At 39.4% G+C, this 25,406-nt stretch overlaps 1 protein-coding gene across 2 annotated transcripts in view; it reads right to left on the bottom strand.

The window, feature by feature from the left end:
- Window positions 1-11,188: 11,188 nt before the first annotated feature.
- The window catches only part of pigo (phosphatidylinositol glycan anchor biosynthesis class O), a 31,189-nt gene continuing 16,971 nt past the window's right edge, over window positions 11,189-25,406 (bottom strand). Inside the window, exons 5-10 of one of the 2 annotated variants that reach the window (XR_004413743.1) lie at window positions 24,417-24,593; window positions 22,594-24,190; window positions 19,754-19,957; window positions 16,851-17,055; window positions 14,686-14,756; window positions 11,189-12,797 (exon numbers count right to left, since the gene is read on the bottom strand). Coding sequence is in view for 1 of the 2 variants with exons in the window: in XM_033031106.1 (XP_032886997.1) it covers window positions 12,671-12,797; window positions 14,686-14,756; window positions 16,851-17,038; window positions 19,754-19,957; window positions 22,594-24,190; window positions 24,417-24,593 (2,364 nt within the window). In the remaining variant the exon portion in view is untranslated. The remainder of the gene's footprint in view (window positions 12,798-14,685; window positions 14,757-16,850; window positions 17,056-19,753; window positions 19,958-22,593; window positions 24,191-24,416; window positions 24,594-25,406) is intronic. The other variant, XM_033031106.1, reaches the window with a different exon arrangement.

Below are 25,406 nucleotides of genomic sequence, written 5' to 3'. Positions count from 1 at the left end.
CTGGGACACGGAACCAAGCGCCGGAGCAACTCGGGAATCTTTCTCGGACTCAGAGTGGAGAATTATTCCGTTTAAATCTTAGGCTTCTTGGTTAAATAAAAATTGCAGCGGGCCCTTCCTCAGCTATCACCGTGAGCCATGGAAATGTTGCAACTTCACCGGGTCAGGCCGGCAGCATCTGGGGAGGCAACGGACAGAGATGTGTCGGGTCTGAAGAAAGATCGCGTGTCCATTTCCCTCCCCAGATAGACACAAAATGCTAGAGTAACTCAGCATCTCTGGGGAGAAGGAATGGGTGGCCTGACTGACCCCACGAGTTCCTCACCCCTTTGTGTTTTGCTCCGGGTTCCAGCATCTCCAGTGTCCCTCTTGTCTATTTCATATATACATTTACTTCAAATGTTCTGTTTTCCTGCCACAGTTTTAAGACATGCTGGTTGGTAGGTTATTTGTCCTACCCTAGATAGATGGTACGATAATCAGGGTACAGATCAGCATATGAGAGGATAGGAGGTTATGGGTTAAATGGGCAGGGCAGACTCAATGGGCCAATTGCCTGTTTATGTTGTAAGTGAAATATCTATATTGGAATCAATGTTTACGTTATGTTGCAAAGAGGGGTGGAGGAGGCAAATTAATTTCGTGAGGGAATGTCTGAGGGAGGGTTCTGAGATTTATTTACAACAACTAACCTGTCCGAAGGAGATATAGAAAGGAAATCAGAAAAAAAGAAAGCTCAGCGGGTCAGGCATATCTGTGGCCTGAGGAAAACCCAAGTAAAATTTACAGGTTGATGATTTCCATCGGAAGTAAATTTTAGCAATGCCTACTAACATTTCAAAGTCAAAGTCAATTTTATTCGTTACATACACCCGGAGGTGCAGTGGTGAATTTGCCAGCAGCGTTGCCTTTGGTTTGGAAATGCTAAAGCTGTGATGCCTTTGGTTTGGAAATGCTAAAGCTGCATTGCCTTTGGTTTGGAAATGCTAAAGCTGCGTTGCCTTTGGTTTGGAAATGCTAAAGCTGTCTTGCCTAATTAAAGTTGCCTTGTCTTCTATATAATTAAATGTCTAATCTTGACCGCTTCCTGTTTGCGCTTTATATTGATTTTAGAAAAATTGCTACCACGTACGGCTGTGATTTTTGGCCATCTTACTCAGAGTTCCCCTCCACTCATCAGGTGCCTAGGATTTTTCCCATTGATGAAAAATTATTAGTGTTTAAAAAATGTTGAGATTCTCTCTCCTGTCAATCACGCCATGAAGGCCACGCCCCTTCTGGTAGGAGGGGGAGGGACTATAAAACTCAGAAGTGTGGGCGTGGCTCAGTCTCTGCAAGATGGAGGAGGGAGAGGTCACGAATCGCTGTCTTTAGTGGCCTTGCACCCTGCTTGAAATGGTATGAAACTGCACTTGAATTTGGTGGCCTTGCACCCTGCTTGAAGTGGTAAGAAACTGCACTTGAATTTGGTGGCCTTACACCCTGCTTGAAATAGAATTTCAAGGAATAGCTGCGAGTCAACTGTCAGCCCACCAGCCGTGAGTGAGTGAGCTGCTAGCACAACAGGCTTGAGTGACTGAGCCACCAGCCCAAGAATCCATTCGGCCCATAATGTCCATACTAGCCCTCTGGAAACCAGTCCCTTGAGCTCACTACACCCATACTAGCGCTCCAGAAAGCCCCCCCCCCCACCACTGGCCACCAATATTGGAATTGGTGGAGAGGTGGAATATTGCGTTGGGGGACCAGACCTCCCATGTGATGCTGGGACCCACTTAGTCTGGTTATAATATAAAACTCTGATCTTGGATGTTTACATTTGTTTTTCTTTGACTCGCATCTCCTTGAAAACCCGACGCGCTAATGGTGACATTTATACATATTCCGGTAGAGATTTACCTCATGATCTCTATTGTGAGGCAAATGAAACTTACACTATACTTTAATTTACTTAAACTTTATTTAAGCTTTAAGCAATTCATTACTGTAATACATAAACTCAGAAACGTCTGGCAAACATGGCTGATTCCGCAGGCCTTACCCGCCCGAAAAAACCCCGCACATGCGCACACTCTGGAAGAGCCCCGCACATGCCCCACTTCATTCTCCCCTCTTTTTTATAAGTTGAGACGGTCAGGAGGTTTAGTACGTCTTGATGACCGTCGCAGCACTGGAGCTTTAAGAGATAATGGTGTTTCAATAGCTGGTGGTACATACATTGCTTGGTCATCAACTTCACTCATATTGTTATTTAGATTTACAATTTTAGAATTTCTTAGCGAGAATTTTCCATAGTTCTCGATTAATGTTATCAAGGTGTGACGGAGCTGATGGAGAAGACGGACATGATGCAAGGTCACGAAGTGAGACAGTTGACTGACGTCCATCCTGATACTTGAAAGTTGCATAAGACGGGTTGACATCAGTCAGTTCAACTTCATCAACAAAAGGCTCATTCTTATTTGATCGGACATACCGACGAAGCAGCACAGGCCCAGGGCTAGTCAACCATGATGGCAGAGAAGTACCACTAGAAGAATGCCGTTTGAAGTTGAAGAACCGCTCATGTGGAGTAGTATTGGTAGCAGTTGACAGTAGAGATCTGATGGAGTGTAATGCATCTGGTAGAACACATTCCCACTGCTGATCCCTAGTATGTCATTTGACTTTAAAGCCAGTTTCACTGCTTTCCAAATGATTCCGTTATACCTCTCAACCTGACCATTTCCAATAGGATGATATGGTGTTGTTTTACTTGTTGCAATTCCTCTATTTGAAAGGTAGTCTTTTAAATCTTTTGACATGAACGAGGTGCCCCTATCAGAATGTATGTAACTTGGAAATCCACAGAATGAAAACAGTTGATCTAAACATTTGCTAACCGTAGCAGCTGACATATTTGGACAAGGAAAGGCAAATGGAAACCTCAAATATTCATCAACTATGGTAAGTATATAAACATTTCGAGAGGATGGTAAAGGCCCTTTGAAATCAATACTCAAACGTTCCATAGATTGAGTAGCTTTGATCAATCTTCCTTCTTCAGGACGGGAGAACCTTGGTTTTAATTCAGCACAGATTCTACATGAAGCACACGTCATCTTCACTTCTTCTGTAGAGAAAGGTAAGTTTTTGGAACGAACATAATGTAACAAACGAGTGACTCCAGGATGACACAGCCCATTGTGAAGATCAGTGAGTGCAGAAGAATGAACAGAGGCACAAAATGTTCGAGTTAATGTATCCGGAGCAACATTATCCTTACCAGGGCGGTACTCAATTGAATAACTACTACCTTGGAGAGTACGAGACATGAAAGCCATTGGTCGTCCTCCTAGATTTAATGTTGCTGATACTGCACTATCCACCCGTCGAAAAGGAAGCTACAGCAATTATTGAAGCAGTGAGAAAATTGAGTCATTTCCTTGCTCGACAGCACTTCACTTTGATAACAGATCAGCGTTCAGTAGCTTTTATGCTGCATAATCGGAAACAAACGAAGATTAAAAACAGTAAAATTCATGAATGGAGGATTGAATTGATAGCGTGTAATGTCGCAGATTCTAATTGTTTCTTTAAAGAAGTAAAGGCACCAATTGCTGTAGAGTCAAGGGGGAAAGATTTCACTCTATTCAAAGGTTGAATTTTGTCAGAAAGATTTGGTATCCATTTAGCATAATATGCAAACATCCCAAGAACCCTTCGTAGAGAGCTTAATGTAGCTGGAACAGATATCTCTTTGAGTGGCCGCAGTCTTTTTGGATCAGGCTTGATTATATCATTTCCAACCCAATAACCAAGAATATTAATTGATGACACTGATGTTATTGACAGCCTCATTTAATGTTAGATTTTTAGAATCTACAATATCTAAAAACCGTTGTACATTTTCGTCATGTTCAGCTTGTTTTTTTCCTGCAATAGTTATATTATCAAGATAAGGGAAAGTATCTTTAAGGTTTTCCTGTTCAACAAGATTGTCCATCTCTCTGAAAAACAGCCACGCCATGAGTAACACTAAAAGGAACTCTGCAGTAGTGATATAATTTCCCATTTGCTTCAAACGCATTCTATTTCTTCTCTGATTATTTCCAAGGAATTTGGTAGTAAGCACTTTTTAGGTCAAAAGTAGAGAATATCTTATACTTAGCTAATGTATTGATAATCTCTTCTACACGAGTTAATGGATATGCATCAAGCTCTGTGAACTGGTTTATAGTTTGAGAGTAATCAATGCAGAGTCTCTTTCTATGTCTCTCCAAGGGGTCCTTAACCATGACAACTTGTGCCCTCCAAGGGGAAGAGCTGGATTCTATGATACCTTCTTGTAAAAGATTAGTTACTTCTGTGTTGATAAAGTCATCTTTACTAAAATGTCTTGATTTTGTAGCAATTGGTTTGCACTTAGAGGATAAATTAGTGAATAATGAAGGACATTCAACAGGTGCAGCAGAAAAACCACACAATACTGGTGGCTTTGACAATACAAGGTCAGGCATAGTTCCTTCATACATTATTTGAAGTGATCTGTGCTGTTTCTGAAAATCCTGACCTAGAATTACATTGCTACACAAATTTTTCAAAATACTAAGACATACAGATTTATAACTAGTTTTGTTGTAGTTGTTAGTCAGAACATAAATCTGCAAATAGTTGACGCATGTAAAAAGGGAACTGCTGTAATCATGGGGGACTTCAATTTTCATATTAATTGGGCAAACCAAACTGGGCAGGGTAGACTAGAGGAAGAGTTTATAGAATGTATTAGAGACGGGTTCCTAGAACAGTATGTCACCGAACCGACAAGGGGGGAGGCAATCTTGGATCTGGTCCTGTGTAATGAAGCAGGATTAATTAAAAATTTCATAGTTAGGGACTCGTTGGGAACAAGTGACCACAATATGGTCGAATTCCATATTCAAATAGAAGGGGAGCAGGTTGAAACTCAGGCTAGGGTGCTTAGTCTAAATAAGGGGGATTATGAAGGTATGAGGACTGAGCTGATCAAAGTTGACTGGGATAGCAGACTCAAGAATAAGACGGTACATGAGCAGTGGTGTACGTTTAAGGGTATACTGTATAACCTTCAAGAAAAATTTATTCCTATGAAGAAAAAAAGGGGTAAGGGTAAGAACAGTCAGCCATGGCTCAGTAAAACTATAAAGGATAGTATTCGGCTGAAGGCAAGGGCATATAAGGTAGCCAGAGATAGTGGGAGGGTAGAGGATTGGGAAGCATTTAAAGGTCAGCAAAAAATAACTAAGAGATTAATTAAGACGGGGAAAATAGACTATGAAAGGAATTTAGCGAACAACATAAAAACTAATAGTAAGAGTTTTTATAGCTATATAAAAAGAAAAAGGGTGGCTAAGGTGAACGTTGGTCCATTGGAGGGTGAGACTGGAGAGTTGTTGGTGGGGAACATGGAAATGGCAAAGGCATTAAACGAGTATTTTGTATCAGTCTTCACCATAGAAGACACAAAAAATATTCCAACGCTGGATAAACAGGGGGCGGTAGGAATGGAGGAGCTAAATACTATTAAGATCACCAAGGAGGTGGTATTAGGGAAATTAATGAGACTGAAGGAGGATAAATCCCCTGGGCCTGATGGATTACATCCAAGGGTCTTGAGGGAGATAGCGGTGGGGATTGTGGATGCATTGGTGATAATTTTCCAAAACTCCCTGGAGGCAGGAACGGTCCCAGTGGATTGGAAAATGGCCAATGTAACACCTATATTTAAAAAAGGAAGTAAACAGAAGGCGGGTAACTATAGACCGGTTAGTCTAACATCGGTGGTGGGTAAAATGTTAGAGACAATTATTAAAGAAACACTAACGGGGCACTTGGATAAACATGACTTCATCGGACAGAACCAGCATGGTTTTGTGAAGGGGAAGTCCTGTTTAACGAATCTGCTCGAATTCTTTGAGGAAGTAACAACCCGGGTGGATAAAGGGGAACCGGTGGATGTGGTATACTTGGACTTCCAAAAGGCTTTTGACAAGGTGCCACATAAGAGACTATTGCTAAAAATAAAAAATTATGGGATTGGGGGTAATATATTAGCATGGGTAGAGGATTGGCTAACAAATAGGAAGCAGAGAGTGGGGATAAATGGTTCATACTCGGGATGGCAACCGGTAACTAGCGGGGTTCCGCAAGGGTCGGTGCTGGGACCCCAGTTGTTCACAATTTATATAAATGATTTGGAGGAGGGAACCAAGTGTAATATATCAAAATTTGCGGACGATACAAAAATGGGAGGAAAAGTAGGGGATGAGGAGGATAGGAAGAGTCTGCAAAAGGATATAGATAAGCTAGGTGAGTGGGCAACAACTTGGCAGATGAAATTTAATACTAATAAATGTGAAGTCATTCACTTTGGGAAAAAAAATGATAGGGCAAGTTATTTTCTAAATGAGGAGGAGCTGCGTTGTAATGCAACGCAAAGGGATCTAGGGGTATTAGTACATGAATCACTAAAAGTTAGTATGCAGGTGCAGCAAGCAATCAGGAAGGCCAATGGAGTTTTGGCCTTTATTGCTAGGGGGATTGAGTATAAAAACACGGAGGTCTTGCTGCAGCTGTACACAGTATTAGTGAGACCACATTTGGAATACTGTGTACAGTTCTGGGGTCCATACTTAAGAAAGGATGTACTAGCCCTGGAGGCAGTGCAGCGAAGGTTTACAAGATTAATTCCTGCAATGAGGGGATTGACATATGAGGAAAGGTTAAGTAGGCTGGAACTCTACTCTTTGGAGTTTAGAAGAATGAGAGGCGATCTCATTGAAACATATAAGATCGTGAGGGGCCTTGATCGGGTGGATGCACCGAGGATGTTCCCAATGATCGGGGAAACTAGAACTAGGGGACATAGTTGCAGAATAAGGGGGGGCTCTTTTAAAACTGAGATGAGGAAGAACTTCTTCACCCAGAGGGTGGTTAATTTATGGAATTCACTGCCCCAGGGAGCAGTGGAAGCAGAAACTTTAAATATATTTAAGACTAAAATAGATGGTTTTTTAGCTGCCAAGGGGATAAGGGGCTACGGGGAGAGGGCAGGGATATGGACCTAGGTATGGTTAGTATAGTAAGACCTGAGTGATCTCCTGGACAAGTGTCGATCGCCTGGATTGGGGTCGGAGAGGAATTTCCCGGATTTTTTTCCCGAATTGGACCTGGGTTTTTATCCGGTTTTTTGCCTCCCCCAGGAGATCGCGAGGTTCTTGGGGTGGAGAGGGGTGATAGCGGTATAAAGGGGAGGGTAGTGTCTTGTGTTCTGTGTCTTGTGTCTACTGTTTGTGGGTAAGTGTGTCTGTTTAGTGTTCAGCCATGAGCGAATGGCGGTGCGGGCTCGACGGACCTGGTGGTCTACTCTCGCACCTACTTTCTATGTTTCTATGTTTCTATGTTTCTATGTTCAGAATAAAGTCTACAATACAAGATCCAATAATTTGAGAGTTGTCAGAGCCATCGAGATTTCTCTATTTGAAGGAATTATAGTTAGATTTAGTCGAGACACAACTTGTTCACTTATAAAACTTTCTGAACTGCCAGAATCAAATAGTACATTAAGTGTATGGCCATTGATGAATACCTTTGTAGCTGCATGAGACAAGCTCTGAGGAAATGCAGCTGTAATTGCACATAAAGAAGGCATATACATGGCAGCAGTCACACTTTTAGTTGTTGCTTTGGACTTGCATACTCTAGAATAATGTCCCTTCTTGCCACAACTATTACAAGTTGCCTCTCGAGCAGCGCATCTCTCTCTTAGAATCTTACCCCCGCAAAAGTAACAGTTCTTTTTGAATAATTATATGCTGCAGCAAGGGCACATTTATCAGTAGAAATTGTTTCAGCTTGCTCCATTTTAATACTTGGATGAGATTCTTTTGTAGTAGTTGCAGCAAAATACACATTAGATGAGCCATAAGCATCTGAATTTTTCTGAGCCAAGTCTAATGAGTAAGCTTGATTGTAAGCTGACTGCAAATCCAAGGTTTTGTGTTCTAATAGTCTCTGTCGTATTAAAGGCGATGCCAAACCATTGATTAAAGAGTCTCGAATAACTTCCTGTCGATATTGATCAGCCGTAATTGCTTTGAAGGCACAGTCTTTACTAAGTCTTTGAAGTTGTTGTAAAAATTCATCAAGCGACTCACCAGGTTTTTGTTTCCGAGTAGCAAGGAGGTGTCGAGCGAATATCACGTTGGGTGTCTTAACGAAGAGTCTGCTTAGTACATCAATAGCAGAATCATAAGTTGTACATTCCTCTATGTAATCATATACATCAGAAGAGACGGAGCGTATTAATGTCCTGAATCTGTCTGGTGCATCATTGCCACACTCATCAAATAAGTTATTTAGTGTACGAAGCCAGTGCTTTAATTCCTTTGCAGCAGTAGGTGTTGGGATCCAGATCCAAGCGTTGTGGTTTCAGTAGTTTCTCCGTTCCGATGTCGCACTGCTTAACTTCTGAGATTGAGTTGCTTAAATTGTTGTGAGGCAAATGAAACTTTTACACTACTCGTAATTTACTTAAACTTTATTTAAGCTTTAAGCAACTCATTTCTGTAATACATAAACTCAGAAACGTCTGGCAAACATGGCTGATTCCGCAGGCCTTTCCCGCCCGAAAAAACCCCGCACATGCGCACTCTGGAAAAGCCCCGCACATGCGCCCACTTCATTCTTGAAAATTGCCTCATCTGAAAATTTGATTCATTATTTCCCAAGGTTTTTAGCAAAATTGTTCACCAATCTGAGATCTTTTTAAAATCTAACGAGCTGAAGCAAGTTGAAGATGTCACAATGGCTCTGCTCCTCGCGGCCAGCTGCGCAGTTTTCAACGCGCTGCCTGCTGGCCACTGTTTTCCACGAGCTGCGAGTTATGTAACCCCCCCCCCCCCCGCGTAACTTGCACTCGGCCGGCTGGCCGCAGCACCCCCCCCCCCCCGGGCTATGGATTGAAGCCATTTGACCGTCCTTGGATCGCGCCCGCCTGCGGACTCCCTCGAGTCTCCGCCGCCCGCTTGCTGTGGGCCCCGCAGCCCGCCCGGCTCCCCTCCTCCTCCCTTTACTCCCCCCTCACCTCCCGCGTATGTGTGGTGGGTGGTTAGTGTGTGTGTGTCGCCGCAGACCGCCCCCCCCACCCGCAACCGCGCGTTGAGAGGACGGAAATTAACGGGTCGCCCTTGTTCTAGTATACAATAAAATTTAACACAAACATACACCACAGCATTCTTCACTGGTGGAAGGCAACAAATTTCAGCCAGTCTTCCTCCTTTGTTCACCTGTGGTCAGGGCCATAACCCTTCCGTAGTCGCCGCTAGACGGCCCGACGTACAGGCCAACTCGTCGGGATGATCCAAACTCCGACGTCGGGACAGACAAGCACACTCCACGGCTTGGAAGTCCTGACTCGACACTTTCCTACCGGAGACCTAGGCTTCAGGATGTTATAGGCCGCAGGTCAGAGCTCTTCTCCGGCGAGGGATCCCAGGCTCCAGATGGTAAGTCCACGCCATGCCCACGGCTAGAAGCTCTGCAGACCGCGGCTTCAAGATGTTATAGGCCTCAGGCCGGCGGTCAGAGCTCTTCTCTGGCGATCCCCGGCGAGGGGTCCCAGGTTCTGTTTCTGGTTGATTACTGCGCAAACACCTCATCAAGGTTATCTTGCGCAGGTCGGAGTGAGTAGAGTAGTGATTAAATTTTGAGGTTTGCCTTTTTGACCAAGTTGAGATCTAGTTGCTCAATCCCCTTTTTAAATGACTTGAAAGTCTGATAAAAGATCATTGACCAGATAGATTCATTCATTTCCTTCTATCAGTGCTACTTGATCAGTTCGTAACCAGAAGGGTCTCAACCCGAAACGTCACCCATTCCTCTTCGCCTGTGAGCTACTCCAGCATTTTTTGCATCGGGATTTGGTTTAAACTAGCATCTGCAGTTCCTTCCGACACAGTATTTCCAGTTAATTAGTTATAAATCTGAATTACTCATCCAGCCACAAGGATTACCCGATACAATACCATAGAACTTTATTTATCCCAGGAGAGAAATTGATCTCCCGACAGTCATACATATACAAAATATATGAAAGATGAAATTAAAGTGACGAGTGGAAAGGATTGGGGGATGTGCAAAGATTGGGAAGGGGAGTCAGTCTCAGTCTACCCCACGACAGAAGGGGGAGTTATACAGTTTGATAGCCACAGGGAAGAATTACAGGTCCAGTAATTTAATCACTAGACTACCATTGTGTGGTTCAAGTACACATTCATTTACTTTTTAAATGTAATTGTTTCTACTTTTTGGGCAGTGAGTTCCCAATCTCTACCGTCTCAATGACAAGATCTCTCATCCTCTAATTGCTTCAAAAATATTGCTCCTTGCTTCAGACCTCTCTGCTAATCAAAAACAATCATTCCCGTTGATCTAGACCCCCAATTTCTTGTTCTAATTTCATTTTCAATTTTTTTGCAGAAATAAAAATTATCTTGACATGGAACCGTTTCGCCAGGTGTGTTTGCAGAGCCTGCATTATTTATTTTTCCTTTTGTTTCTCACGAGCATGCAAACCTTTATGCAGCGTCAGCATTTTACTTCAACTTGACAATGTATTTGCTGTCTTTCTATACAAATGCTCAACAGTTGCTTTCAGTAGGACAAATATTATAGCCGATTGAAGGGCTATTTTAAATTATGATGGAATGAAACAGAAAATAAACTGATCAGAAAATGGCACAACAAATTAACTGTAGGCAAAGGAAGACATGGGTATCAGGACTGTGGTGGGATGAATTTATGTGAAAAAGTTATTAATGTAACTGAAAATAATGCATAAAATCACTATTTCCAAACCAAATTAGGAACATAATTGTTTTAATATAAAGGTGATAAATTAATTCATTTGTGGGATGAAATGTTAAAAAATCTTGAGGAGTGACAACAGGAAACAATTTAGTTTAATGTGGTACAGTTTGCATTTGGGAACGGATAAGAGGGAGTTAACACATCCCTGTGTAGAAAGAGATAGAACAATACAGGAAAAGCTCTCACCAAGCTTGTCGACCTCAGTTCAATAGCAAAATAAGTGTATGTGATGCAGAGAGGTAATACAAGAAGAATGAATCAAAGCAATTGTTTCACCATAAATAAATACAAGCAGAATCTTTATTTTAATTTTCATTATTTTTTAATTTAATTAACAAAGTATGACATTTCATAAACAAGTAATCAACATTGAATTTACAAGACAAACAAACATTGCAACAGCATTAAAACAGCTAATCACTTATCTACAGTCACACAGTTTAATTGACTATTGGAAGAAAAAAAAAAATTTGATCAACACTTCTGTAATATATCAATAATACAAAGCAGCTCTTCCCACATAAGCCATTGTAATTAAAAATGTATTAATTTATGCTGCATTTAAAAACGTACCAAAATAATTCAAACTCAAAGGACTGAAAACAAAACTGCTGGAATCTGAAAATAAAAACATGCTTTAAGAACTCGGCCAATCAAGCAGCATCAATGGAAAGAAAACCAAACAAGGTTTCAGGTCTGTGACCTTTTCTCAGAATTGGGAATGTTTATGCTGCTGAAACATGAAGAATCTGGAGTGGATATTTATTTATTTTTAAAATTGGAGTGATGAAAAATCCAACACTTTAGTCAGAGGGTGGTGAATCTGTGGAAATATTTGCCACAGAAGGCTGTGGAGGCCGAGTCAGTGGATATATTTAAAGCAGAGACAGATAGATTCTTGATTAGTACAGGTGTTAGTTATGGGGAAAAGGCAGGAGAATGGAGTTAGGAGGGAGTGAAAGATCAGCCGTGATTGAATGGCAGAGTAGACTTGATGGGCCGAAAGGCCTAATTCTACTCCTATTCCTTATGACATTATGAACACACTTAATGTAAATTGCATTCTTGGACAAATACTCTGTTCATACAAAGGCAAATACAAAGATGTTGTATTCGCATTGGCATTTTAAACACTTTATCTGAATTAATGAAATTACTATGTAACATATCTTTTAAGGATTTGCACAATATTTGCACTCTATTTTACATCTGACAGCATTATAATGGAACAATCTCTGCAAAATGTCAACATTAAGAACCTTCATTAAAGATTTAAATTTAGTATTCACATGAAAAATTATACTACAACTGGTTTGGTTTTGTAATTAAATTTGCATGACAACAGGAATTTGTCATATTACAAAACATTAAACCGGAGGCAGTTTATCTTTATGCTTGAAGTCTTTCACTAAAAAAAATGTAATTTAAGTTATGCTGTCACATCTACATACCATGTAGACAAGAGTTAAAAATGGCACTTATTTACAAATAACTTCTTTCGAGTAATAGTCAACCTCAAGAAACAGCAGACAGCTACCTTTTATTCAGTGGCTCAAAACCCTTCTTCACTTGTGTGTACAAAGGAACTTCAGCATTTGTTTGATGGCTATAGAAGGCAAGAAGGTCATTTGTGCTTCTTTTACAATGGCAACTTCTATATCTAGAGATAATTAAATTAAGTTAAGGTTGGTTTTCCTTTGGTATTCAATGTGATTGGCAATCTGTCCCATTGTAAATATCTATAGCAATCTTCACTGGAGTTCATTTGTAATGGTGTCAGCAACTACCTTGACTGCTTCTGGAGTCCTTTAAACCATGTATTGACACCAACATCCACACGCATCACAAAACAAAAAGTGATAACAAGGTAGATGTTCATCACAATAAACCCTAAAGCCTCAAAAAGAAACCTAGGAAGCAAAGAGAAAACGATAAATATTAAATTGAGGAACAATATGGCATTCCTAAAACGCACAAGTGAGAATTTTTTTGGTGAAAGGCAAAAAAACCCTGCAAATACTAGAAACAAGAGATTACAACAGGAAATGGGAGAAATGCTTCGAACCAACAATTAAAGTAGAACGTTAACGATGTTTCTTACTCCATTGAGCATCACCATTTAACAAGATGGAGATCAACATCTCAATACCAAAACATTGTTACTGTTACATTAGTTCCTCTGGGTTCAAATGTCTTCAACCGGCTCACTGATCATCTTTATTCGTATTGGCTCATTTGTGATTATAGTAGGGTTTCGTTTGCAATCCCTCTCAGAATCAATCATCTATGCCAGTACATACCAGGACCTAAATTTGGGTTTTGTTAATAAGTGTCAAGGATCGCTTGCACACACTTAGAATATAGAACAGTGCAGTGCCAACATTGTGGTACAGTTGGCCCACAGTGCCCATGCCAAGAAAAACACATGATCCATATCCATGTACCCATTTAAAAGCCTCATAAATTCATCTAAGATGCGTATCTCCACCACCACTCTGGCAGCGCCTTTCAGGCACCCACCACTCTTCATGTAAAATTAACTTGCCAAGCACATCTGCTTTAAACTTTGGTCCTCTTACCTTAAAGCTATGTCAAATGTCTGACATTTCCATCTGGGAAAAAGGTTCTGACTGTGCACCCTATCAATGCCTCTCATAATATTATATACATCTCCCCTCAGCGTTACAGAAAACAAAAACAGAGTTTGTTCAACCTCTCCTTGCAGTTAATACTCCAGAATCCAGGAACATTCTGGATGCTATCCATGCAACAATTATTTCCAGGATACAAGAGCACCCCTGCAAATTCTCCACCAATTCATACAAAACATAATTTGGAAATATATTCCCAGTTTTCATCATAGCTTGGTTAAAACTCTCTAGAAATATCTGCCGAATGCTTCTTAGGAATCCATTTAACATTCAGTCAGCAATAGTTCTGAAGTTGACTCATTAAATTCTCAGTAGCAATTAGAGATGAGCAATAAACGTGACCTTGCGATCAATGCCTAGTGTATATATGCTAAAAGGCCACGTTCAGCAAATTCTCAAGACCAGTCACAAACTCAGTTGACCCAAATTCTGAAATTTACGTGTTCTGAAATGTGATTTCACAATTTACTCTAGAATAGATGACAAAACGAGTTGATCAAGCTGTGATTTTTTTTTGTCCATACTTGCATAAAATACTAAGCATGTGTTCATTCACTTTTCATTCAACAATTCAAAATTGTCATTAGTTTACTGTAATGTAAAACTTCTACCAATGGAGGCACAACAAAATTCCATTTAATCTAGCATGCCAGGAACTATGGTGGTGCCAGGCCGGTAAATTTTGCAGACTATCGGTTGGTCTTCTGATTAATAATCCATCAGTCTTTAATTTTTTTAGTATAAAATTTTCAACAAATCTGATGTTAATGGGAGCATAAGACATGCTGTCCCGGTGAGATTAAAAGGACCACAAGAAACAAGACTCTGGTGAGGTTAAAGGGACAATGGAAAACTGGTTCCCCGCATGGTTAGAGAGCAGAGTAAATGGATGAATTAAAGGGAGCACTGAAATCATCACTCGATGAGCCAAATGCCGAATCATCAGAACTTCTCAATAATTGGATGGCGTATTCTTGCTATTTTACTCTATTTAAATTTCTTTACTGCTTTGCACCACATAATAAAGGACATCATTGTGTCAAGTTCCCAATAAATCAGTAAATCCAAACACGATAAAATCAATGTTTCCTTTAAATAAATGCTTCCCATCTGCTAGTTAGTTACTCACTAATGAAGCACTACATACTTTGGCGCAAATATCTTCCAGACCATTAAATGTCTTCTTAATATGGCAGCTGCACACACAGAAGCCAAAAGCTGTGGAGTAGAAGATAACTTTATTAAATCTGAGGAAAGAATTGACAATACAAAACATTTAATTGTAATTAGGTTCAACTTCAAAACAAAAGCTGGTTTAGTGTATTTTTTCATGAATTTACATTAGTTCAGCAAATTTTAAAGAATTATTATAGAGACTGTCATACGTTGATAGGTGGAGCGGCTGGGTTTGTATACACTGGAATTTAGAAGGATGAGAGGGAATATTGAAACATATAAGATTAAGGGTTTGGACACGCTAGAGGCAGGAAACATTGTTCCCGATTTTGGGGGAGTCCAGAACCAGGGGCCACAGTTTAAGAATAAGGGGTAAGCCATTTAGAACGGAGATGAGGAAATACTTTTTCACACAGAGATGCGAGTCTGTGGAATTCGCTACCTCAGTGGAGGCCAATTCTCTGGAGGCTTTCAAGAGAGAGTTAGATAGAGCTCTTAAAGATAGCGGAGTCAAGGGATATGGGGAGAAGGCAGGAACGGGGGGTTCTGATTGTGGATGATCAGCCATGATCACATTGAATGGTGGTGTAGGCTCGGTCCAAATGGCCTACTCTTGCACCTATTGTCTATTGATAAATCTTAAAAAAGCAGTTAAGAGGGTAAATAGGGGTAATGAAATGGCAAAGAGAATTAAAGATAATTCCAAAATCGGTTATACATACATTAGAAGCAAAATGCTGGCTAGGGAAAGACTACGGGCCCATAGGAACCAAATGGGAAGTCTTTTTGAGCAGCAGCCAGGTGTTGTCCCGAATGAATATTTTACATCAAAATTCACCAGGGAGAAGGATGGAGAGTTATGGAAGTGTGCACTGATAGTTTATAACACATGTGTGTCAAGAAAGTGGAGGAGTAAAATATATTGATTCACATTAAGGCAGGCAATGCCTGGGCCCCGATGAAATACATCCCAGGTAGTTATTGGAAGCAAAGGAGAAGTTTGCTGGGAGCTCTGATGGATAACTTTGTACCACCATTAGCCCCAGGTGAGGTATCAGAAGACTGGAAGATAGCAAATGTTGTTCCCATGTTCAAAAGGTACAGTTGGAATAGGCCAGTGAATCTTACGTAAATTGTAGGGAAACTATTGGAGACCATTTAAGATCTCTTGGAATGGTAAGGATTTTTTTTTTTTTTTTTTGAGGTCACCAAGAGGATTGATGCAGGCAGGATAATGGGTGTTGCCTATATGGACTTCAGCAAAGCCTCTGACAAGGTTCCACATGGTAGGTATGTCCAGAAGGTTACATTGCTTGCAAAAAAGGTGTTACTAATTTGGCCTGGAGGATGGAATCAAAGGGTACTGGTGGAGGTTTGCTTTTCTGATTGGAGCCCTGTGACCAGTGCTATGCCACTGCTGTTTGTTCTATACATTAGCCATTTGGATGACAATAAACCATTTGGATGTCAGTAAATTCACAAATGATACCAACATTAATGGTATAGTCAAGAGTGAAGAAGGATATTTAAGTTTAAAACAAGTTCTAGGACAGTTGAGAAGGTGGGCCAAGAAATGACAAATGGAATTTAACTCTGAAAAGTGTGGTGTTTTGCACGTTGGTATGTCAAACCAGGGAATGGATTACCCACAGAGGCCCATAGTAGAGCCATGAAGAGTAGTGCAGAACAGAGATCTGGGACCACATGTGCGTGGTCCCTTAACAGTGGCGAGTCAGATAGACAGTGTAGTGAAAGCGACGTTTGGCACAATTGCCTTCATTGGGAAGGGTATTAAGTAGAAACCTTGGCACATCATGATGCAGCTGTACAAGTCAATAGTGAGACCACACTTAAGAGTACATCCAAGATGCTGCAATGATTACATGGGGCTAGGCATTAATTTTGTGAAATGATCAAGTATTTTCCAGCTCTAAACCAATACAGGAATGGTTAACTACTTTGACTACACTCTATTGCTACATTATTTACTATTTAGAGTGTGTCATGTCTGCAGTCTGATACAATATGAAGTTTTATCCAATGCAATGACATGATGACTAATTTAGTTTTTCCACAAAGCAGCGTTGCAGAATTACAATAAAGTGACTTTTGTGCAGAATATAAAATATAAAATACCTGCACGCCATAGACGAATAAGTATCGCATTCCCAGTTGCAGCAAGGCTGTGGAAAACATCCGAGGATTTTCTTGCAACCTCATCTCCATCATCAGCCCCTCATCTCCAGGCTCCTTTCTGGTGCTCTTGTTTTTTGTGTTTTTCACTTCACGGACAAATGGCCAAAACAGCAACAAAGGACATCCAACTACCTCAAGAATATAACTGAAAAGTCAGTTAATAGTTTCAATGCATTTTATTGCAAGGTTGATAATTTCTTATTAATAAACATTTAGTACTAGTTTTCTTTCTCATAAAAATGCTCCATAATCTATTTAATCCAAGGAACTGTGATTAGTCAAATTCAACAATCAGTGTACTACTGGACACTTCTTATGGCATCAACCAGTGTCACATTCCTTACACCCACAACCAAATTCATCTTCCATTCCCACAGATGTTAACAGAGTTGAATATCTTTGCGTAGATGCCAGATGATGTATGGTGCTCTTGTTATTCATACAATTGTAGACTGAAGCATTGGCAGATTATCTAACTATGTGAAAAAACTGTTTCTTCACGCAATACTTTAAGGCTCACAGTCCAGAAGGGATTAACAAAGAGGAAGTTACTGTTGTCATTTTTTCCAATCCCTCACCAAAAGGAGACAAGGCTAATTGGAGATTGGTGCTGCATTACCACATACAAATGTTTTACCTGTTCAAATAAGCAAATAAAAAAATAAATGAGGAAAATAACTAATTTGGCAATTACAAGCCATTCAGTTAAACGACTAAATAATAGCCATTTTGACAAACTTAGATGACTAAAATAAATGCTGCACAGACCTATTGTGGGCAAATCACATTTGGCCAACATGACATAGATTTTGAGAGGTAACAAACTTGGTAGAAGGCAGCATAGTTGAATATTACATTTAAGTTCCTAAGGCATATGATACAAGCTTGTTAGCAAAAATGCTGTGCTTACAGCAAGATGGGCAGCAGCAGCATGGATAAAAGATTGGATTTTGGACTAAAAAAAGATTACTGGTGAATTGTTACATTTTGAGTTAGTAGATATACAATAGCATTATGCTAAGGTTCACTATGAGGCCACATCTTTTCCACACATACTGGCACATAAAAATTAAGTTAGTGTATTTGCAAAATAGACAGATTAATTTTGCCTCAGTCACATCATCACTTCAAATAAGGACTCGTTTCAGAATGTGAATGTAATAATTACTGTCATCTAATTTCTCTCATCACTGAAGATGAACTATTATAAGCATATAGCCTCATTTACTTGTATAATGATTACAGAAGATCTTATTTTTTTTCTATACAATACATATGAATTAGTAGTAAGCCACCTGCCCCCTTAAGTCTAACCTGCCATTTAATAAGATTATGGTTCATCAGTGGATGACACTTTTCACCTCGTTGTTTATCAAATAAAAATCTATCGCTGCCTTAAAAACATTCAAAGACATTGTTTCCACCATCTTTTGAGAAATTCCTAAAGACAAGCCCTTGGAGAGAGAGAGAGTAAATAATGGTCTCATCTGTCTCAAATGGTGACCCATTGTTCTAGATTGTTCAAGAAGGAACATAATCTCCACATCTACACAGTCAAGATCTGTCAATATATAAATCAATTAACTTGCCGACCCTGTCTCACTTTTCCAATCAATTAATTACAGGTATTATATTTGTTTACAGAGTACTACGTTTACATATTCTGTTGTGCTGCTGCATGTAAGAATCTCATTGTTCTGTCTGGGACATGTGACAATATAACACTCTTGACACAAAGTGATGAAGCAACTCAGCAGGTCTGGCAGCATCTCCAGAGAACTTCGATAAGTAACACTTTGCATTTGGCCCCTTCTTCCTAACCTGAAACGTCACCTATCCATGGTCTCTGGAGATGCTGCATGACCTGCTGCGTTACTCCAGCATTGGTGTCCTTTTGTAAATTAACCAGCATCTGCAATTTCTTGTTTCTACATTAGCCTATACAGTGCGCCTAGTCTGAGCTGATTCTAACACATTAGGATTCTTCTTGAAAAAGAGACTAAACTGTACACTTAACCCCATATATGGCCTCACCAGTATCCTATATATTCAAGCATAATTCATTAGTTCTGTATTCAAGTCCCCTGATTAACGATAACCTTTTATTTCTTAATTACTTGTTGTACCTGCACATAAACCTTCTGTGAATCATACACCAGGACATACTGCATCTCAAACTGAAATCCATCATTTAGATAACAGGTATATGATTTTCCTTTACCTTTCCCAGGCAAAATAGACTGGAGCACTCGAGTTGCAAGGAGAGAGTAGATAGATTGGGACTTTGTTTCTGAGAAATGTAGGAGCCTGAAGAGTTATCTTCGAGAGGTTCATAAAACTGTGAAGGCCATATATAATGCGGATGATCACAGTCTTTTTTCCCCATGGTAGGGAAGTCTAAATCTAGAAGGCATAGGTTTGAGGTAGAAGGGAAAAAGATTTAAAGGGGACCAGAGGGGCAAAGAGGACACAGAATGTGGTGGGGATATCAAACAAGCTGTCAGAGGAAGTAGCAGTGGGGGGTACATTTAAACATTTAAGACATTTGGACAAGTTCATGGGTCTGAACAATTTAGAGGGATATGGGCCAAATGCAGACAATGGGAGGTAGGCATCTTGGTCAGCATGAATGAGTTGGGCTGTAGGGCTTTCCCATGCTGTATGACTTTGTGATTCTAAACATGTACTGTCAAATCTTAGTAATGGGAGATATTATTCAGAACTCTGCTAAAACAAAATATTTGACAGGAACGCATTTCAGATCACAATATTTTATACAGATATTCGCTTAGAACACCTACCATTGAATAACCTGGAAATTTCTAAAACAGTAAGATAATTACCTGCAAAAAGAATATGAGAAGCAAAGGTATTCATTCCAACCAATATTGCTGGCAGTATATTGGTGCTATGCCCTTCAGAGAACCCAACAAAGGCTGCATTCCACTGGATAGTTGGGAATGTTGGCTGATGCCCAGTGGCATAAAAGAACTGTGTCGCTGCAAAGACCCAGGCAATAACGGCATACCATGGGACTGTAAAATAGCCTTCAAATAGGAAAAAAAAAATCAGTGTAAAATGTGATGTTTTCTCTGAAAATCAGTCAACAGTTAATTTGTAATCACCACTACCACCTGCCAAAACAAATTTAATTATCCACTTTAAAACTTTTACAGAAGTCTGAAGTATACAAATAAAAGGTGAATTTTCACTATATTTAATAGTATCATGCATGAAACCTTTCCATTATCACATCATTATACATATTGTCACATCTATTGTTAGGATCTATGGCAGAAACAATTCAAGATAATTCTATAGTAAAAAAATTCACCAGTCCATCGCTCTCAGCACTTAAGACAGGTTTATTTAATAACTCCCAATCTCAGGAAATACCTAACTTTTACATGGAACTTTCCCCCAATTGACCAATTTTCATTTATTACCTTTTGTTGTTTTGAGGGCATTTGGACCCTAAGGCACGGAATTTTAAGTAAAATCTAACGAAATTGATAAAAGCAACATATTTCTTCCAAAACGTTAATTAGTTACTATTTTATGAAGAATTTGGCACCCTGAATGGTCACTTTGCTTTTCAATGTTTACCACAAATGACCAGACCGATTTGATTCATTAAGCACAATATATAAATGATATTTAATTATAGTTGTTCCAAATAGCCATATGGTCACAGTTATTGTAGTAATTACGCATTTAACAATCATCTACACCAAAAGACACGTTAAGAGATTGCCAAAATTAATCAGGCTGAGAACATTCAAGAAACAGGATATCTACATCTTGTTTTATGTTCCTTGTTCAAACATCAATGGAGTACCACAGGGATGCAGCCTCAAAGTTCCACCAACACAGGTTCAATCCTGACCTTCGTCATTGACTGACTGTGTTCAGTCTGCACATTCTACCTGTGACTGTGTGCGTTTCCACTGGGTGCTGTAATTTCTCCCCAAATCCCCAAAATATTTTGCTTGATAGATTAGTTGGCCTCTGAACATTGCCCCTGCTGTATAGATGAGTCGTAGCATCTGGAAAAAATTGACTACGATATGATGAGATTAAAGTGAAATGTGTCGAATGAGTGCAAAAGAGTACTTGATTTAGAGTTAATTATTTTGATGAAATTATTTCAATGAAATTAAAGTGAAATGTGTTGAATAAGTGCAAAAGAGTACTTGATTTAGAGTTAATTATTTCAATGAAATAGAGGCAGTTCCAGTAAAGATTCACTTGATGCTGGGCCAAAGGGCTAGTTTCCGTGCTTTACGATTCTATAACATAATTATACAATTCACTTCCAGCATTTCCTATCATTAGTTAAAGATTTAGGGGACTACTCCATAATTGAAAGACAGCTACTTATGAGGAACCAAAGAAATAGTGCAGTCAGAGTTGTATCCTACCAACAGAGCAACAACAAAACTTGCATTTATTGTTAATTATTTCAATGAAAGAGGCAGTTCCTGTAAAGATTCACTTGGATGATGACTGGTGCAAAAGTATTGCCTTATAAGGAAAGGTAGGGTCTGTACTCACTGAAGTTCAGAAGAACGAGATGTGATCTTATTGAAACATAAAAGTTCTCAGGGGGGCTTGATAGGGTAAATGCTGGGATGATGTTTCTCTTCACAAAATGAAAAAAAAAGGGCATTGTTTCAGAATAAGCAGGTGCCCATTTAAGGCCAAGAAGAGGAAGAATTTATTCTCTCAAATGGTTGACAGTGTTTGGCATGACTTTGTCTGGAGAGCTGTAGAAGCGGAATTCTTGAATATATTCAAAACCAAGATAGATAAGTATTAATCAGCAACAGATGCAAGTGTTATGGGGAGAGGGCAGGAAAGTGGATTTGAGGATAGTCGGATCAGCTATGATCTTCTTGAATGGCATAACAGGCTCGAGGGCCAAATGGCTTTAACCTGTTTTCATTGTTTTATGGTCTTAAATATTCTTATCCAAGCACAAATATACCTATACTTCAATGGCCTATCAGAGAAAAACTAAGGTTCAATCAACAATGAAAACTATCATTGTTGACTATACCGTAACCAAAAGTTGAATACAACAGCAAAATTCTGTCGATAGAGGTTATCTGAAGAAATATAAACTCCTATAAATACTCAACAGTTCGGTCTGCATCTGTGGAGAAACCGAGTTATGATTTCATGTCAAAGGCCCTTTTTTTTTTTATCAGTTCTTAAACTAGTGCTTCCAATACCATGCATTTGCACAAAATAATAATTTTCTCACCCATTTGATTGTTGCAGGTAAGCTTTTAGACCAATCTACAGATTGCTGAAAGCATTTCCCCAACCAAATAAACACCTTTGATATTAAGATCATATTAGGTCTCCTGTCCTTGCTGTTTTCTTAATTAATCTCTTCGACGCATCTTCAAGGATTAGTGATCCTCCTCAAAATAAATCATATTGACAATCTTTATATTGCACATTAGGACTATGACCTTCTTGAGCCAGATTGAATCTTTGATGTTTGACATACTTGAATAATACAATAGATGTAAAATACATAGTTTGCTCACTTTTGATCAACACACAATACACAAAATGTTTGAAAGCAAAATTATAAAGGACCAATCAATTGTTATTTAAAAAGCAGCAAATTGCTACTACACAATAAATGCAATCTCTTGGACAAAGTACATACCTGTGTTATCAGTCTGTAATGAAAGATTCCTTGCCATACCATGTATTTCCAGGAGAGAAAATCCCTCCAAGAACAGTAGCAGGAAAGCCAGTGACATTCTCTCATTATGAAGCAGAATAAGTAAAAATGCTAAAAGAACAATAACAATAAGGAGTGCAGCAGAGTATACAGTCCCCAGTCCATAAGCAGCCACCGTCCGAGATTCATCCCGATCACCATTAAAATTTATTTTCATTGATTGTTGTATTTTACGGTATATCAGTGGGATGACGTGTAGAGAATCTGCTTTCATTTCAGCAGAGCTTTTACAGGAAGGGACAAGAGTTTCATCAGACTGCCTATTTTCCTTCACAAAGACAGTAATTGGATTCCACAGCACGATAAAGAAGCCGGTTGTTACAAGGCCAAAGACAATGCCTGGGAGAACGACCACAATCTTCTCTTTCATATCATGAAGTTTAACAGAAGTTTCTTCAGGGGCAGCATTTACAGCCCAATAGCAGCATGAGCAAAAAGCGATAAAAGGGAAACCCAAACGTACAAATAACACAATCAAATGAGAGCTGTTGAGGTTTCCGTAATGAAGGAACCATTTTCGTATGAGGTAGACCAAGAATCCAAGTGACAACACTGACAAAATGTAATGGACGTTCCTTTCTTGCCTATTACTTAAACTTGACAAAGGCCTGAGGAAGGAAGAGGGTTCACAATTTGCAAGTTCTTCACGACAGTTATAAAAGTTATTGGAGCAAAGCACACACAGCAGAAAGGTAACCAGTAATCCAATTATGTAAAGAGATTCTCTTTTATATGTTACAAAACTAGGGTTCCTATGCATGTCTATCACATTTAAACCATGATTAAGTTTTCCATTCCATTTTAGTTCTAGGACTGTGAAAGTCACAATAGACTTCAAAAGGAAAGATACTACTTGCCCTTCATTTACTACAAAACTATTGGAAAACATGGCTCCACACCGTAATAAGGTAAGTCCCAAAGGAATTAAGATCTTCCACCAACTTTGCCACTTCTCTTGAATAGCAGCAATGGAGCTTTGGAATAATTTGTTTGCAACTTGATTCTTAATGTATTTAGATCTCCAAAAATTCCAATGGAAGCCCAAATGTGACCCAACAGCCACCCAACAACATAATGTCAGAGACTTTACCATAATGCCAGATATCAGCATCCAGATACTGACTATTAACGCTGCAGCCAGGCCCCAGATAATTGGATAGAAAAGTAGAACTCTGTGTAAGGATTCAAAAGTTGACACGTTTTCAGATACCAGAAAACAATGTACGCAGGCTGCTGTTAGAAGTATAATACCACACAGCATGTGCACAGAGTTGTATCGGGCCCATGATTCTTGACACATTTCCTTGGTCTCCCTCAAGTAACGCCGCATTGTGATGATCAGATTTTGCATCCTGGCAAGGTGGTTTTGGTTTGGAATAAATTTTTCAAAAACATGTTGGTCTGTAATCAGGTCATTGTATTCCGCCATTGCAGTGGAAAACAATTGCTTCAGGTAATTTAGCTTTTCCAAGGGAAGATCCTTAGCTACTTGAAAATAAGATTCCAAAAATCGATTCACCTTTAAAATAAACATATTACACAACATTACTAAAAGTAGTGACACAGCATTGTTAATATTCAAGTTTCTTTGCACTTTAGCAACCATAGTTTGCCATGAGTTATTTAATAACATACGTGCTTCTTGTTATAAATAAAATAGGGTTTAGAATTATAATGTGTGCAACTTAAGGTGGAGGCGACAATGTGACAGAAATCAAAACACAACAAAACTTTTAGTCCTGTACCTGAATGGCATTAATGCGAAGTGCTTTTGCATGTTCAAGATACTGATCATCACCCAGCTTTGGTAAAGAGGTAAACATGTCTGCTATCACCATGCCAATATTACTGTATGGAATAGGAATCCCAAGTAGAAGAGCCAGGGTTGGTACAAGATCTATCTGAGACACGACCTCTGGATCCTAAATGCAGAAAATACGGGTGAGTGAAAGTTTAAAATAAATAAATAATGGGACGACCACAAATTTTTTCAAACAAAAATAACCTGTCTTTGTATGTGGAAAGATATACATCATTCCATAACGTTACTATCAGATCTTTTCCTCAAAACACACAAACTTTCTTGTTCAAGTTCTTTCCTTCCATTCATGAGGAGAATGAAGATAGAGACTGACAGAAGCAAAAATTAGATCATAACACACGTAAGAAAAGTCATTTGGGAAATTAAATCAAATGTCAGGGGAGTCAGAGGATGTAGGCGAGGTATAAATGAGTACTTTGCATTTGTATTCACAAAACAGAAGGCAATGGAGGTGATATCAGTGTAGATGGATATGCAAGGGCAGTTTAAGATATAGAACAAGGTGGTGTTGGGGCTCTTGAAGAACAGTAAAATGGATAGACCCCCAGGATATATCCCAGGTTACTAAGAGAGGCAAGAGAGGAGATTGCAGGGGCATTGATAAAGATCTTTGCATCTTCTCTAGACACAAGCGAGATCCCGGAGGGTTGTAGAGTAACTCACGTTGTTCTTTTATAGAGATAATCCAGAGAATTAGAGGCCAGTAAGCTTCATGTCAATGGCAGGGAAACTATTGGGAGAGGATTCTTCTGGATAGGATTTATTCCCATTTTTAAGAGAATCGGCTAATAACATACAGTCGACAGGGTTTGTAGGCAGTAGGACATGTCTTATTTCTGATTGAGTTTTTTGAGGGGCGACTAAGATGGATGGGCAGTGGATGTTAGCTACATAGAATGTTATGGCATTTTAT

Source organism: Amblyraja radiata, chromosome 1, assembly GCF_010909765.2.
Source record: "Amblyraja radiata isolate CabotCenter1 chromosome 1, sAmbRad1.1.pri, whole genome shotgun sequence".
NCBI lineage: Eukaryota > Metazoa > Chordata > Chondrichthyes > Rajiformes > Rajidae > Amblyraja > Amblyraja radiata.
Note: the sequence above shows the minus strand (reverse complement) of the source record. Positions and strands in the feature narration are given on the sequence as shown.